Source organism: Gavia stellata, chromosome 4, assembly GCF_030936135.1.
Source record: "Gavia stellata isolate bGavSte3 chromosome 4, bGavSte3.hap2, whole genome shotgun sequence".
Taxonomy (NCBI): domain Eukaryota; kingdom Metazoa; phylum Chordata; class Aves; order Gaviiformes; family Gaviidae; genus Gavia; species Gavia stellata.
This window is the reverse complement of record NC_082597.1, coordinates 68,664,454-68,680,766: the sequence shown is the minus strand read 5'-3', so window position 1 is coordinate 68,680,766 and position 16,313 is coordinate 68,664,454. Positions and strand designations below refer to the sequence as shown.

Sequence of the window (16,313 nt, the reverse complement as noted above, 5' to 3'; positions counted from 1 at the left end):
AACTAAAGTTCTTTGGTAGGATTTCTTCTGTGTCTGAACTTATGCAAAAATCTTTCTTGTGCGGGTTGGGCCCATTTGTGCAGTAATCACCTTGTCTGTAGCTTTGATCATACAAATGCTACCAGTACGTCTCTGCTAGTGAATCAAATGTAACCTACTCATCCTTTGCAAACTGTATTCCACCCACCTGTCACTTTCAATACTGAGATGACCTGTGATCATCCTCTAATACATGCCTACGTTATGTGTGCATAAAATTTGTAAATGTTCATCTTTGTGCTTACTTCCCTAACTTCAGATTCTTCTAACCCCTACAAAACTAACACTCTACCTTCTGCAAAAGCTTCCCTCAAAAAATACACTAAGCCTTATGCATCTTATTCTGCATTTCAAGCACAGTCATCACAAAACGGTGAGTTCTACAAGCTTCTCGGTGCTCAAAGAATATAAAAATCATCACTTCGTCTTGTAACAAAGAAATTAAAACATTATGACATGCTAGGCATCAAATCACATACTATTTTGTTTACTTTTGCATCTCAGCATAGAACCTGCTCCTTTGTGAGATACGGTTTTTCCTTTCAAGGAGATCTAATCTTTGATGTGGTACTCACTACCTAGTTAACACTTCTATTTCATGCCATTTTTTAAAAGGCTACGAGAAGTTTGGAAACAAGGCATTCTTGAAAGTGAACTCCTTAACATTGTCTAGGATCTTAGGGTACAGAAACCAGAGTTATCCTCAATATGTCTATCAGCAAACAGCTGAGCTTGACTCTAGCCTAAAGAGAAACAGTTGCTTTCTTCCTGAAAACTTGGATTGTTACTAAGATATAAATATCTTTTTAGTTAAAGTATGTGATATAAGAATACATGTTGGAAAAAACCTCTTAAAACGTTTTAAAGTGCAGTTAGTCAGAACTTCTTTTATTTAAATAACAAAGAGAAAGAGATCATGCCATTGCAATGCAACTGACCAAATGCTCCTGTTTGCTAATTAAGGTCAAGTAAGGAACAGTGAAAAACACTGAAGAGGCTCACAAAAAGCAAGGTAAGAATTCCAGGTTCAGCTTCTGCTTCAAAAGCTTTATCAAAATCTCATGGAATTTTATTCACTACTTATGGTATGTTTTCTTGATGATTACTTACGTGAGTTAAAATCAGGCACATACATGATTCTTCAGAGTATCTCATCAGTGGCACAGAATTGATTCATGCATAGAAGTTTACACTTGTGGCTTCAACACACAAGCGTATATTTTCTGTGTGTATGCTTGGCTCAAGCCAAGGGACTTCTCGTTACGCAGCTGTTTTGCAAGTGCAACAAGACTGTGGTCCATACACACAACTACGCTAATAAAAATCATTGTCTTTAAATACATTCAATGAACAACACAGTGAACCTAAGTACACTTAACACATAGGAAGATAGCTTTGACAGGCAAGACAGATCAGAAGAGTTACTACTTAAAATAATATTTTAAAGCTCAAGATACCTTATAATTCTTTTTAACTTCAAGGAAATCTTACCTATGAAAAACAACTTATCATGAAGGCTTTGCAGACTTTATTAGTTCTGTTATTTAATGATGGAACAGAGATACAGGATCATCAAACAAAACCAGCTGTGTCTCACAGTAAAGCAGGGAAAATAGTACTTTACTGTCTGGTTACTTTCCTAAGAGGACTACCAGTGACTTTATAAGATTGCAGACCTGTTTCTCAGCATTGATCCTGGCTGACTCCTCTTGTGCTAGCACCATTTCTCGCTCTGCAGTTATCTGAACACTTTCTCTGAGTGCCTCTTCCAATTCTTCAATCCGATCATCCTTTTTACGTAGATTGTCCTGGAAAATGACGGGAGACTAGGTGAAGATGACTTGTTTGGAACTACAGCCTTTTAATAAACCAAGTTTTACGCCGAACAATGTGTTTCTCCCTCCCAAGGCACAACTGCAGACAAATTGTCTTCACGCAAAGGAAAGAAAGATGAAGTGATGCAAGAGTAGGAGGAAGATTACAGGAAAGAGAAGGAAAAAAGCTAGCAAAGCAAGACCTCAAAGCAAGAGTGCTTGCCCTTCATGTGGACATACCACAGTCCTGTCGGATTATACAGCATAGATAAGGAAGGGCTGTTGGTAAATAAAAATTAGTAAGCAGTTGCAAAGAAGCACAGAAGCCAGAATTGGTGGGAAGGTAGAGGCATTCAGCATTGCCCATTTGCTCACACATTCACCAGCAGGCGTTGGAAGAAGGGAAACATAGTGCTGCAGTTTGGAATTTGCCATTTCCAGGTTAAGGGGGAGAAAAGCAAACATTAACCCAACAGAGTTTTCCATTGTTCAGATTAAGTCTTTAAGGAAGTTTTTCATCAAAAACTCTCTAGAAATTATGACGGGTTTATCTAGGCTGTCTGAATCTCAGACATTCAAGTATCAAGACTCCCTTAAAATTCATTCTTTGATTAAGAGCATCTTCACAGTTGCAAGTTCAGATGTCCCACGTATATTCAAAGACCACTGAAGAAAACGGTATTGCTCCTATGCTGTTTTATTGTTTTATACGAACAGTATAACTCAGAAAAATGATACACAAAATTAAAGGTATTGTTATTTGTAAAGGAAGCCCTCCTTACTTTAATATTGCTACGAAAAGAAATTTATATTTCCTGCTTTTGCTGTAGCAGCTTGGACAAAAGACTACAAAGCAGGTTGTCCTGACAGGTATACATGAATGTCTTGGACCGTGGCTGCTTAACAAATCCATCAGAAATGATCAGCTTGATGGAGGATTTCTGCATTTCTTGTCTTGCAGATTGGTTTAGATCATAGGGTTCAGATGAGATATTAATGCACATTTAAGTTACCACATGGGCTTTTTAGCCATCTCAGCAGCAGCGGAAGAATCAAGAACGTTTCCCTTTGTTTTTTGCATTTTGTTTGTTGTCAGATTTACCCCTTTGTCTTCTGTCCTTTTGTATTTAGGACTGAATTTTTCCACTGTTTCTCTGAAAGTGTTTCACACCATATAAAGAATAACAAAAAAGATGACTGACGTGGAAAGAATTTGACCTTGCAACCTTCATAATGCAGAAATTAGTCATTCGAGTTTAAAGAATGAACCTGACTTATTCCTTAATTCCTACTTTCTAGGACTTGGGATACATCACCAAGGATACTTGTTGTATGAACACCATTTCTGTCAGTCTCAAAACTGCCACTTTCAATGAGAGTGTTCCAGCAAAGATGCAAAGCTTTGTATCAGATCAGTGCAAGACCTGGCACCACTGCCCTTGTGCAGAGAAAGGCTAGTATTTATCCACTAGCACAGGCAACAGTATTTGTTAGGTTTTGCAGGCAGAGGAGCTTTCTGCTGATGGTTACTTTCCAAAGTGGATTCACAGGGCAAGTAATTGCTGATTTCTAAAGAAACAAGCGGAGAGATCTTCATTTCAAAAACAGGAATGGCAGAACATGTTTTCATCCTTTTTGAATCTTTCTGAAACACTGATATTATCTTCCAAAACTACTTTATGGTTATGATTAGCCTAACCGAAGACTCATCAAAAATACAGTAACTTCAATAACAAGTTTATAAAAAACTCAGCACAGAATATTAACCGTGCCAGACATGAAAAATATTTACTTGCCTATCTGCATTACACAATAAATAGTGACTGTACTTCTTGATATATTATTCATGAATAGCCAAGGAAGTGTGGAAGTGTAGCTCTCCATTTCAAACAACAGAAGTGGGAATGGTTCATTTGAACAGATGCATGTAAAATGGAAAATGCTTTAAAATAAGAATGCAGAATAAAACATTCTAACACATAAGGTATGTCCACTCTTCATCCCAGGCAAACATTTAAGAAGTGAATTTGACACTATATTAACCTTGACACTGTATAGTGCTCTATTCAGACAGGTGAACTCTTGAGGGATAGGAGGATGAGCAATTGATGGTACCAAAACTGATCAAGACAGTGCCACATTACCTGCACTTGAAAAGTTTGCATTCATATGTAGTTACTTTTCCTAAAATAATACACAAACTTTTACATATACACTAGAGGGTTGCAAGTTTAAAAAAAATCCAGAATAAATCTTACTTACCTGTACAGTAACTGGATTCTTCAAGATGTGTTACCTACCCAAATATCTCCATGACCCTCCATCCCTCTCCTCCCGAGTCCCATATGCATGAGATTCCACAGCAGAGATGGAATTAAACTGGGATAGAGGAGATAGCTCTGCCTTTATGCTCACTGATGGCAGCACAAAGAAAATGAAAAACCCATCCGACACCGTGGGAGTGCCAAGATTTCAGGCCCAATAAAAATTTTTGCTACCCATACTATGATCCTGTAGCTGATTCATATGCAAAACTCATTCCATTACATGTCTGTCTGAAAGCCTGAAAAGAAGAGGAAGTGTGACTGACACACATTTCTGGGCTTTTTCTTTCACTTCAGGAAGGAAGTGGTAGGATGTCCAAGTGATGCATGTTAAAAGTATCTATCAATTTAATTTATCTTGCATTCATGCAATGTGTAATCCACCATGAATTTTTATGAAAGTGCAGTAAATAGGATGTAAGTTTTTACCGAGGCATTTAGGTTCAATTAAATCTGAGGTATCCTGGCAAACATTTTCATAACTGTGTCTTGAACTAGACTCACAAAGGTCTTTATGGCCTAATTTCACTCTTTGAATTGGAATTGAGGTGGATTTCTCTAGTTAACTCTTGGAAAAGATTAGTTAACAGTTTGACAAGGCAATGAAATGCTTCTTTTAACTGTTAAGAATATTTCTAGGACTAGCCAATCGCCTAGGTAGGGAAAGATAATTTTCATATAACCCCATAATTAATGCAATAGCACACTTTGCCTGTGTGCTTTCATAGACCAGAAGGGAAGAACACAGTACTGGAAGTGTTTAGAACTAGGAATCAATTATTTCTTAAACAGTGAAATCATTACATCATTGAAAGCACTTATTCCTGTGAACTACTGCTCTTTCTTATCATGTATTTCCTCAAGAAGCCATAACCTAGATAAAGAACCTAATGGTAATGATCTCAGTCCATTCTAGATTGTGTAAAACTCTTCCCAGAAAGAAAAATCCTCCTTTGTGAACTGACCTTACATTAGGTAAGTGGAACCTGGGAACTCAGGACTGTCAGCTGCCTCAAGTACTATTTAAAGCTTCCTCCTGGACACAAACTACCATTTAGTTATTGATATGACACATTCTTCACCAAAATTGGGAGGCAGCCCATCTACAAATGTTAGGAATTTTTCACAGTTAAAACAACTACCTGAAGGGGGGTTGCAGAGAGGTGGGTGTTGGTCTCTTCTCCCAAGTGACTAGTGACAGGACTAGAGGAAATGGCCTCAAGTTGCGCCAGGGGAGGTTCAGGTTAGATATTAGGAAAAAGTTCTTTACTGAGAGAGTAGTGAAACATTGGAATAGGCTGCCCAGGGAGGTGGTAGAGTCACCCTCCCTGGAGGTATTCAAGGAGCGTGTGGATGTGGCATTGTGGGATGTAGCTTGATGGACATGGTGCTGTGTGGTGTTGGGTGGGTTGGTTTTTGGTGTGTTGTGCCTTGTTGTTGTTGTGTGGTGGTTGGCTTGCTTTTTTTTTTTTTTTTTTTTTTCCCAGGTTGGACTTGATGATCTTACAGGTCTTTTCCAACCGTAGTGATTCTGTGATTCTGTGATATGAGGGCCTGATTAACTGCAACTCTAAAGTGCATGCTGGTTGATTAATGTAAGAAATTGAAATCTTACTAAGTTTCTGCCATAAAGTTCCTTGCTTCCTGTCTTCGGCAATAACCAGTACCAAATGTGAAGAGGAAAAATTGGTTCTACTGCAGTCAGCCCATTAATGAGGACTGCTGGTTTACCATCTCAAGAATCTACCAAAAGATGCCAAAAGACTCTTGCTAAATTATGGGAGGTGGATTTCTGCAGCGTTGGTTGAACTACTGCACTGCTGAACCCAGAAGGAAAGATGCTATGCCAAAATCAGAAGGCTGCTCTTCAGAAGAGGACAATTGATGACAATAAATTGATTTGTTAATTATCTCTGCTTTTCTCTGAAAAATACTTGTAAAAACCTGCAGACCTTTTTAAGAAGGTCCTGAAGCTTTAAGGGAATATACAATGTGGTGGTACCAAAAGGTGGTATTACAGTTCCATTTGGTTTTAGAAGCAAACAATCATAGGGCATTAAAGCTTGGGTGAGCATGGTGGATCTCCTTCATTTGGTTCCACATGCTGATCAACTACTTGAAGAAGTCTCTGAACAAGAAAAGCATGCCAAATTGTCACTCATAAATGGGGAAATAACTCTTACACTGATGAGACAATACTTTGACCTAATGGGTTTTCAAGAACACACATTGGGTAAACACTGAAGGCCAAAACACCATAGTACATAACCCAAATGGTAGTTACAATAGAATCTAGCTCAAAAAGAGTGTTTGGGGTCCTTGTGCAACTCATGCAAAGCAGATGTCCATAGTGAATTGTTTCTCTCTCTGTATTCATTACCATTTGTTGAAGAAGATGGCAATTAAAAAACCCAAAAAGCATGCTGTCTTGAAGAGTGGAATAAAAGACAACTTTATAAATTCCTGAAGAAGGAAATACTTTTAAGGTAGTGTATAGCTTGGTACCAAGATGTAGCATGAACACAAATAAACATAGATACAATACTAAAGATTCTGAAAATAAAATAAAGTAACAGAGAGGCAAACTACCATGTAAACAGCTGCTACTATATATATTGCTGGGCACGAACAAACAGTGGAGTTTACAGAATAACTACAAATGTTAATGCTAGTATGATCAATGTTGCATACAGCTGTCTTGATGCCCTCGGTGAAAGAGCCGAAATATCGGGGGTTACCTGTGATGGGGAAACCCCTGTCTGTCTAGGCAGAAGCTGAGTATATCCAAGTATTAGATTTATATGAAGCCAAAGAGGGCTTTTTCGTAAGTACAGCAACAGCATATGTAATTATCATGAGTTCATGAAAGAAAGGAAGAGTCTGAAAGGTGATGAGACAGAAATTGCCAAGCAGGAGCTCCTCAACCAATGTTTCCTCATCTTTGGAGAAATCAGACCTGAGATGCACAATGACTCATTAGGACAACATATGTCAACATCTGGAAAATTGTATCTGCCAAATAAGACACAGGGATTGGAATTCAAGCCTGACAAGTTGCATAAATGCAGAAAAATAACTACAGGAGACAAAAGAAGAAAAACTTCAGTAGAAGAATTTCATTCCACTAGGGGCTGAGAGGGAAGTGCAACAAGCTGGCCACAGCACTGCATATGCCACACTGAAAACACTAGGGACAGCAGAAGGCAATGAGTACATTCTCCTAGAAGTACCACAATGGAAGAAGAGAAGACGTGTACATCCAGAATATGCGTGCACTTGTGGATCATCAGCTGCAGAAAGAACAAAAATATATTTACAGTAAAAAGAAAAAATGGATAAAAATTATTTCCAGACATGATCAATATAATTGAACCAGTGCCTTAAAACTGGCACGGTGAAAAAAAACCATAAGTAAGCCAACAGTTTATGAGAAATGGCCAGTGAATTTTTCTTTTGAAATAGAAAGGTAGAAAATGGAGTGGTGTTTGGACTGCATTGTCCCTTGAGTATCATTGCTGCAGTGTAGGAGAAGACACAAGGGTGATACAGGACTATAAATGATGCTGCTGACAAAAATACCTGCTCTTGTGTACATGGGAACGATGCACAGTTTGAAAGTTATATGTATGGACAATTGCTTGAAAGAAAAAAATCATAAAACGTGCTCAACTATGGAAGTTAGTAAGATACAAAGAATAAAAACAGGCAGGCAGCTGCTCTACCCTGCACAAAGTCCTCGTGGCTACTTACTTTATTCAGGAAGAAAGAAAAAACCTCACCCAGAGAGTACAATATGTCTATAAAGTAAGATGACAAATTTATGATGGGAAATAACGTTGGTATCAAGATTACTTATATAGAAGCTAACTGAAGTGGTAAGCATCTGTAAAAAAAAATGCTCTTCTCTACAGGCTAAGAAAATAAATACAGAACTAATTGATCCATCAGAAGTTATGTGAACTCACTTCTCTTCTTAAACAGATAGGTCACAAAGAAGTTGCAAAAAATACAGATGAAATGGCAATGCTATACAATGACATTAGCACTAAATGATAGCTATCACTAAAAGAAATAATTTTAAGGTATATCAAGATATAAATAATGTTCCATATGTGACCCATGTATAATCCTAAGGGCAAAACATGCATGCATTTGTCCCTAAAACATATTTGCATGGACACCCCCCCCCCACCCCAATCCAAGAAAACTGGAAAAGAAATACATCAACTCTAAAGACAGACAGTAACAGATAACACTCAGATACATATATATTATTAATGGCTCTAATTTAAATGAAAGGGAAGTGAAAGGGGAAAAAAAAATCTTGGCGAAAACTTAGTGATGAGAAATGCTTAATTTTTCGTATTGTCTATTTCTTGAACACATATAAAGTCCTTAACAAGACTTTTGCATATTGCTATAATTGCCTGAAAATTGCTACAAATGTATACATTGTACGCATTGTATAATGTTTCTGAACATCATACAGTATGTCTACAAAAATGTGTGAACAACTCCAGCCACTCACACTTCTTTTTCATCTAATTTTATGAATTGCCACTTAGGTATGTTTCAAAAAGTGTTTCCAAAATATATAGCAGTTTTGTTCAACATCAGGAGCAATCTGAAATACACAGAGCTTGCAGTAATGATAAAAGCTTCTTGTTGGTGTATTTTCAGTGTCACACTGATAGTAGCATTTAAACAGGCAACACTGAATGACAATATTCATAAAAATTACCATTTAAATTCACTGGCATAAAAACCAGAAGGATGAGAAAGTGGAAACTTCACATTCTGAGAGATTCTCACTTCTTTGTATGAAATTCCATTTTTTTCTATAAAAGCCTGAACTAGTTCAGAGGAAAGAGAAAAATAGTTATTGTTTTTCTTCAGCTCTAAATATTCCAAAACGTTCAACTATTGTTCTCAGCCTGCAAAGCTGGAAAGAGTACTCCCTGGCTCTTGTCTTCAGTCATTTGTCCTCAATGTTCAATTGTTTAAATTTATTTAATATCTGTTTGAACAGAAGCTCGTTCTAATGTTTACTATTTTCTTCCTTCCCTTTACCTTTTCTGCTTTTGCCATATCCTTTCTGTGGTGGATGGCCCACATCATTGCACATTATTCAAGAGGTGAATGCACTGCTGATGTATACAGTGGCATAGTCGTATTTTATGTTTTGTCATTTAATATTTCTCAACATTGCTTTTTTTAATAGTTCTGCTAACCAATAATATTTTCATGAAAATATTTATTCTAATTCCAAGATTGCTGTCATATGGTAGATCAGAACCCATCATTGTGTACACACATTTAAGATTGTTTCTCCTGACATATATATGTAGTCATACTGAATTTCATCTGCTATTTTATCCATGAGTTAAGAGTTATGAGATACTTGTGGAACTATATAGGTTATCTTTCATTTAAGTATCCTGAATAAATCAATAAATATAATTCAGAAATTTAGAGAAATTGTCTCATTTACAGAAATCACTATATTTGCCATTTTTAACCAGATACATTACCTCAGCATAAACCCACAATGGTTCCATAGCACTGGGACATAAAGACATATGCACTTACAATGCAAAAATTGTTTACAGTTTAAGAATACTCAATGGTTCTTCAAAAGGAGGAAGAGAAAAGTAAATGGGTGGTGACTGCCACGGAGAAGAAAGCTGTGCCCTAGAAGGGCATGGATAACTGTTGTTGGGACACCAAATTGCTTTAGCTTTTATTCCCTTGCTTTTCACGCCCTGCTCTGGAAAACCACCTGACCTCAAAGATATCAAGACTTAGGCAGAATTCAAACACCAGTAACAAAAACAACACAATGTCCTAAACTGAATTTGTTGATGAATTTTAACTGACTATAGACATTTTCTAGAATGTTAAGGAGATCATCCCCCTTTAATCCTCAGTAAAAGACTAAGTGATACCAATATAGTTAGTTTTTCCCACCACCACTCAGATCTGAGTGTACCTCAAACAGAATCCAACAGCTGAAAGGACTGGTGCTGATCTTTAGTATTTCACAACCTTCTGTCAGTTATGAATACATGATTTGCAGCCTAAGCCTCAATCCCAGCTAATATTTGCACATCACAATAAGAGTAGTTGTTCCAATATATCCTAAGAGTGTGTATATTTTAGCCAAAGAGGAAAATTTAATAGGAAAAGTGCTAGACTTGTTTCTATAGAGGAGAAAAATAAAGAAAAAAAGGTGACAGCAATTTGGGCAGCCTAGTAAGCTACATTAAGGAATAATACTGAATTAGAATGAAGTGAATTAGGTTTATTACTCTTTGAAATGAATTAAAGGAAATTTTTTAAAGGAAACACTGAAGGATTTGTTGCCACAGGTATAGAGCTAAAAAAAAATTCCATGTGTATTATTTTTCTAAAATAAATTCTGAATTCTGTCTGTCTTTAAGTCCCCATCATCACCCCATGCTCTTTCCTTTTCTATCGGGCAAAACAAGAATAAGGCAGAATTGCAATTTTATTAAACAATGAGACTATGAAATGAGCTGCAGCAATTGGGCATTTTTCTTCTTGAGGAGAGATGAGTTAGAAAACCGTTTTCAACACAGCAAGTAAAAAAAAAAAGCTTGTGAAAGACAGAAAAAAAAAATCAGAGGAGGGAAAAAATGCAAATTTATTGCCATTTCTCAGGCTCATGAAATAAGACACCAAAATGAAGAGAGGGCTGTTCTTCCCCTTGAATGTACTCCTATTGTTTTGCTTAAATCTGGCCCTCAATGTTTTCTACTCTCAGGAGAGACCTCCTCACAGGAACCACACCATGTTGTCAACAGTTACATTAATCTCTCTGACAGTTTTTAGGAAAGGAGTTTGAACTCAGAAACTAATCTTGGAAAAAAAAATTCCATGCAAAAAACATCTAGTGGTTAAGGTTGTTGGCACACATTCAGCTGTCCAGTCTTCACTGTACTTAGTTTCTGGCATATCATAAAGGGTACCAATGCTGCTCTTTGCCAAACAGGCAAGAGAGTACAAATAACAGGTTTCATCTTCCACTGACACCTAATGTTTCTGCAGAAAAGACTGGGTGAAAGTGTGTCTGAGGAATAATATTCCTGATGGATCACAGAGAAACGTTAGGATGCAAGGAGTCCTCTTTCCTCTATTAAAAACTCTCAAGCCATATAATGGCTTTCTCTCACTACAAATCTCAATTTGCAGTTAAGGAAATACTGGGATAATTGGGAGACCGCCTAATGCTAGTTGTAAATACCAACTTCCATGAATTTTTTCCAGCTGTCTGTTCAAAACTGCAGAGCATTTTTACATTATATAAGAAGACAGAGTGAAATGGTTCATCTTTTTTAAAGATGTCAAGGCAGTGAATACATCTAACCTGAACATAATAATGTATGGTAAACTAAACTGTAAAGTGAAAACAAATAGAGCAGATGGCTAAGTGGCTATCCAGGGATATGCTTCTCCATTCCAAATGTCAAGTCTTTTCAAGCTTAGTTTCTGTAAATGTTACGGTAACATGTATTCTGTAAGGAGTGCTCTCTTCTGGTCAAACACAGAAAGAGGTAATTCCTTAACAAATTATTTAATGTCATAAACATCGATTACGTAGAAATGACAGATTCTGTCTCTATAAGAACTACCATATCAAACCTAAGAACAAGGTCATATATTTATTCTGATATTCAGAAATTTATATTGTATTTTAGATGGAGGAAAAATACGCATTTCCCTTCTCTAATAACACAACTGAACAATGCATAAAGCAACAGGGAAATCCATTTCGGAGACAAGTAATTCTCATGTTCAAAAGTATACTATTTTTGTTGTTGCTTCAACATGCAACACTGCATACATGAGCAAAAATGAAGTTACTCAGACCTTGAAAACATTCATCAGACAAAATGCCTTTACTAAAACTGGAGACAGGGCTGTCCCAACAATTTGCTCATGGCTCACAGCTTACATTGTAAGAATAGTAACACATCAAAATCTCACAAATTCAAGAAAATTAAGAAGTGGGAGAGGTAAATTTACACTTTTTTAATGGTCACCCATACTACTATATACTCCGTCTTTATGCAGCTGTTCGGAGAAATACAGATATCAGATTTCTGTATGGAAAATTGGCATTAGAAACAGACCCAGATAAATACTCTTAAGGCTTAACATGTACAAAAGTTTGTCTTGATGAGCTTCCTTTTAGTAAATGGAGATTTTACTGTCTTGCAAAGTCCATCACATCCAAAAGAATAAGAGATGAAAAGGATTAATATTCCTAAGAACAAGACCTCATCTAAGCAGATGCTGCAGGACTTAACTTCATTCCTTCTTTTTAATCAAGATAATTTTCCTATCTTCTCCTGTTTATTTTCTGGCAATGTTAGCAGGTCTTCATGACCTTCCTTGAAATAAAGTTGCACTTTATGACTTCAATAGAGAAAATGGAGGAAACCTCCTCTTTTAGCTAGAAGCTAATTTTTATGTGCACTGCTGTCTTGCTGAGATGGAAATCCAATAGTGTGATTTTTACATGAACACCTCATTTCACGATATCGCTATTTCGTATTATGCACTGATTTTTGGCACCGTGCAGTATTTCTCCACTATTCAATGAACTTGCATTTCTTTCTAGTCCTGTTCCTGTGATGGTAAATGATAAAAATTACTACGGTATCAACATTGTGAAAATTCTTAAGTCTTTTTTCCATTGGAGAGCATTGCAAATGAAGAGTACCATACCTGAGTATTGTCCATAACCACTATATTTCTTCACACAGATATAGCAAAATATGAAGCAAGGCTGTCTATTCATCATCCATACACTAACTACTTCATATAAGTAGATGTATCCAGGAATGTTTAATTATGAATTTTTAATTGCCCCCCAAAAGGCTAACTTTCAAAGTAATTCCCCCCGCCCCAGCCCCCGTCTGAGAAACTTCCCCTCACTATAAATCACAAAAAGCCTAGCTAAAAGGTCATCATTTTTGGAACTTCTCCCAGACATCCAGGAAAGTTAGGAAAAGCTCTCTTGACAGGGAGAGTTATGACATGATAAGAGTAAGAGCTAGTTTTTCTCCAGCATCTGCCAGGGTTAAATATTTGCTTGTGTCTACAGTAACTACACACATTGAAAATCACAACCCTCCAAGTAAGTACAGAAGGCATCTTTTGTTGTATTTTCTGTAACATATTGTAAAAGCTGATGGAAATTTCAATTGTTACTGTAATGTTACATTACTAACAAATCGTGATGCATATTAAAGTTTCTATTTCATACGTATATCCTGTTTTCTGATGCATTGCCAGCTGACATGGAATCGCTCAGAGAAAGGGTTGGAGGGTCAGCTGATCCCAAAACTACCTACTGGCTACCGTTGCATCTAGCCCAAATCAAAAAGAAGGAATAATTTGCATACATTTATTCCTTTTAGATTTTTGTGAGGCATGATTATTCTTTAGAGCCTGTATTCGTTCATACCTGCTGCATTTTCATTAACAAAAGTCCTACACAATACTGAGAGACAGAGAGTACAATTCTGATTCACACAATCTGTGAACTCAGAATCGTATTTTTGCTTAATTATCAAGAACATGTAACAATGTTAAGTTTCATCCTTTATGGTGAGCTAGGAATGATCTGGTGACTGACAAGAAAAAGTCACCACTTCAAAAAATGCTAACACATTTCTTAAAAACTGAATTGCAAAGCGAATTCATATTCTTTCAGCACTTTATGTCATGAGTTCTGTCCTAGAGGACACAAGGAGGATGACGTAGAACTGAATATACCATTTGGAGAAATTATAGCCACCTGCAGAAGTGCTAATGGCACCTAGTCAGGCCCAAGGAACACTCACACCTACAAGGCTGGGCAGCACAGAGAATTATCCAGGGACAGGAAGGCCAAAACTTCTGCCTGATGTAATTAATGTCTAAAAAGTATTGGGTAGAGGAAGGGAGAGAAAAAGAACATTTTGATCTGAATAATTCCCAAAGATGGATCTGAGCTCAGTGAGAAAATACAGGTTAGACTGTTCTCTGGAATAAATCCTGCAGATGCAAGATGGCATTAAAGGATAGATTTCTAACAGGCTGAAATGGAGTAGCTGACAGTTTCATAGGCCATAGCATGTTGAGCTGCGCTATCCAAGGGATAAAGAAAGTACACTCCACTCAGCTGGCAGGCAAGGCTGGAATCTGATATGGCAGTGGTCTATATGGAAGAGAAATTAGCCAGGAACTCAGCACTTGAAATTCACTTATCCCAGGAAAACATGTAACACCATTTAACTAGCATAATCAATTTGCTTCAAAGCTGATGATGCCTAGAAAGTTATGGAGGAAATCTTGGACTTTAAGTTTGGAAAACTTACCTTTAAATCTAACTGTTTCTTCAAAAGCTTTGTATACAACGTCCAAAAGCAAGTTCATAGATTCATTAGGGAAGCACAATCTCTCTTTATTATCAGCCAAAAGACCACAAAACATCATTTTCATCCTGGCATGGTATTACCATCAACAGATCAGATGAAGAAAAATCACCCACCCTACCCTCAAGATCCTATCACAGCATGTCACGATGAAATTCTTCAGTAATTTAAGACCAGATGTACTGGGCTTCACTTGGGTTTTCAGATTTTTGAATGTTGATATTGACTGTGTGTACATGCTATGGTGCTTCATAACAAATAGTTCCTGACATTTAATGAATTTAGAAGGTTTGTTTGACGAGAAGGTATTTGGCTACCTATCCGTTTCATTGAGCTTTGTCTGGATCCCAGTAAAAGCATTACTGAACAAAAAATTGCACATTTATTTAGATTGAAAATTCAGTTCTTTCCACTAGAATGATATATTTTTCCTATTTAATGCTCTATATCACAAAAGAATTACATAATCACAAGGAATAAACTACATATACTTGAGTATATAATCCATGGATTAGAATTTATACATTAAATTATCTAAACTTGGGTGTGGGAAAAAAGAAAACAAATCAATACATTTACTTGGTGTTACAGTTGTTCATTAAAGCATTCAAATGTATTTTACACAGCTTCTGGACATATAGTTTGTCAGCAGCAATTAGAGACTGATGGATAGCTGCTGCAATACAGATCCAATAATACATAACTCCATGCCACAAGATATTCTGAAAATTCCTCCTAAAAAACTCTGGAAGATGCTGGAGTGATAGAACAAAAAAATATGCATACTACCTTCCAGACGCCAGTTCCAAGTACCCATTCAAATATCACGAAAATTTCTAGAACAAGACAGCATATCAATTCCTTTTCACAATAGCCAAGCTTTAGTTACGTGAGGGAAAAATTTTCTACTCCAGCCCAACAGCTTGTTTTTTTTATCCTGCTTATAGACCAGACACTCGTTAACCTCTCAGATCTCTGGAGAGTTGTGGTTTAAGGGAACCCAGGAGGAAAAGACAAATTTGGAAAGCCATTTATCCATCTCACTAGAATTGAGACATTATGGTTTTCATTCTTCCCCCACTCCCCAAAATACCAAATTTCCATCATCAGAGCTCTCTGAATAAACGAACATTTTGTTACTGGACTCAGGAAGAAAGAAACCACATGCCTGTTAGGGACAGAGAGAGGAGGAGTGGAGTATGTGCTTGGGAGCGTGTTTATTTGACTGGATTGCAGACGGTCAACCGAAGAACATGCAGATCATATATTTTTAAGCATTTCATAATGTCTTATTATTAATTCCAGCCAAAACCACCAAGACCAAAATTATCTGAAATTGGTGCTTGTGTGTCCTGACCCCAAAGCCAACAATGGTTGCATAAAAAAAAAAAAAAAAATCTACATTCCTCTCAGGTTTAATTTTTTTTTAGTCGATTAGAAGGCAGTGCCCTTTAGAGTCTATGGAGAGACAGGTCTCCATAACTAACAAACTGAAATGTGGTCCTGGGTAAATTTTACTTCCAGGAAACCAAAACGTTGCAGTCCTTGAGAGAGGGAGGCTATAAGCAGAGGGCTCTTCTAAAGGAAGGAGTTTTTATTGAACCTGTCACTTGTCATTAAACACTCCATATTTTACCTTAGCCTGATATTTTCATTAGAGCATACAGACCTTTTTCATCTGTGAATGAAAG

At 36.9% G+C, this 16,313-nt stretch overlaps 1 protein-coding gene across 3 annotated transcripts in view; it reads right to left on the bottom strand.

The window, feature by feature from the left end:
- The window catches only part of ERC1 (ELKS/RAB6-interacting/CAST family member 1), a 291,590-nt gene that overhangs the window by 114,092 nt on the left and 161,185 nt on the right, over window positions 1–16,313 (bottom strand). For 2 of the 3 annotated variants that reach the window (XM_059816571.1, XM_059816572.1), the window contains one exon: window positions 1,716–1,847. The exons of the other annotated variant lie outside the window; for it this stretch is intronic. In XM_059816571.1, coding sequence (XP_059672554.1) covers window positions 1,716–1,847 — 132 coding nt within the window. The remainder of the gene's footprint in view (window positions 1–1,715; window positions 1,848–16,313) is intronic. 3 annotated transcript variants of the gene reach the window in all.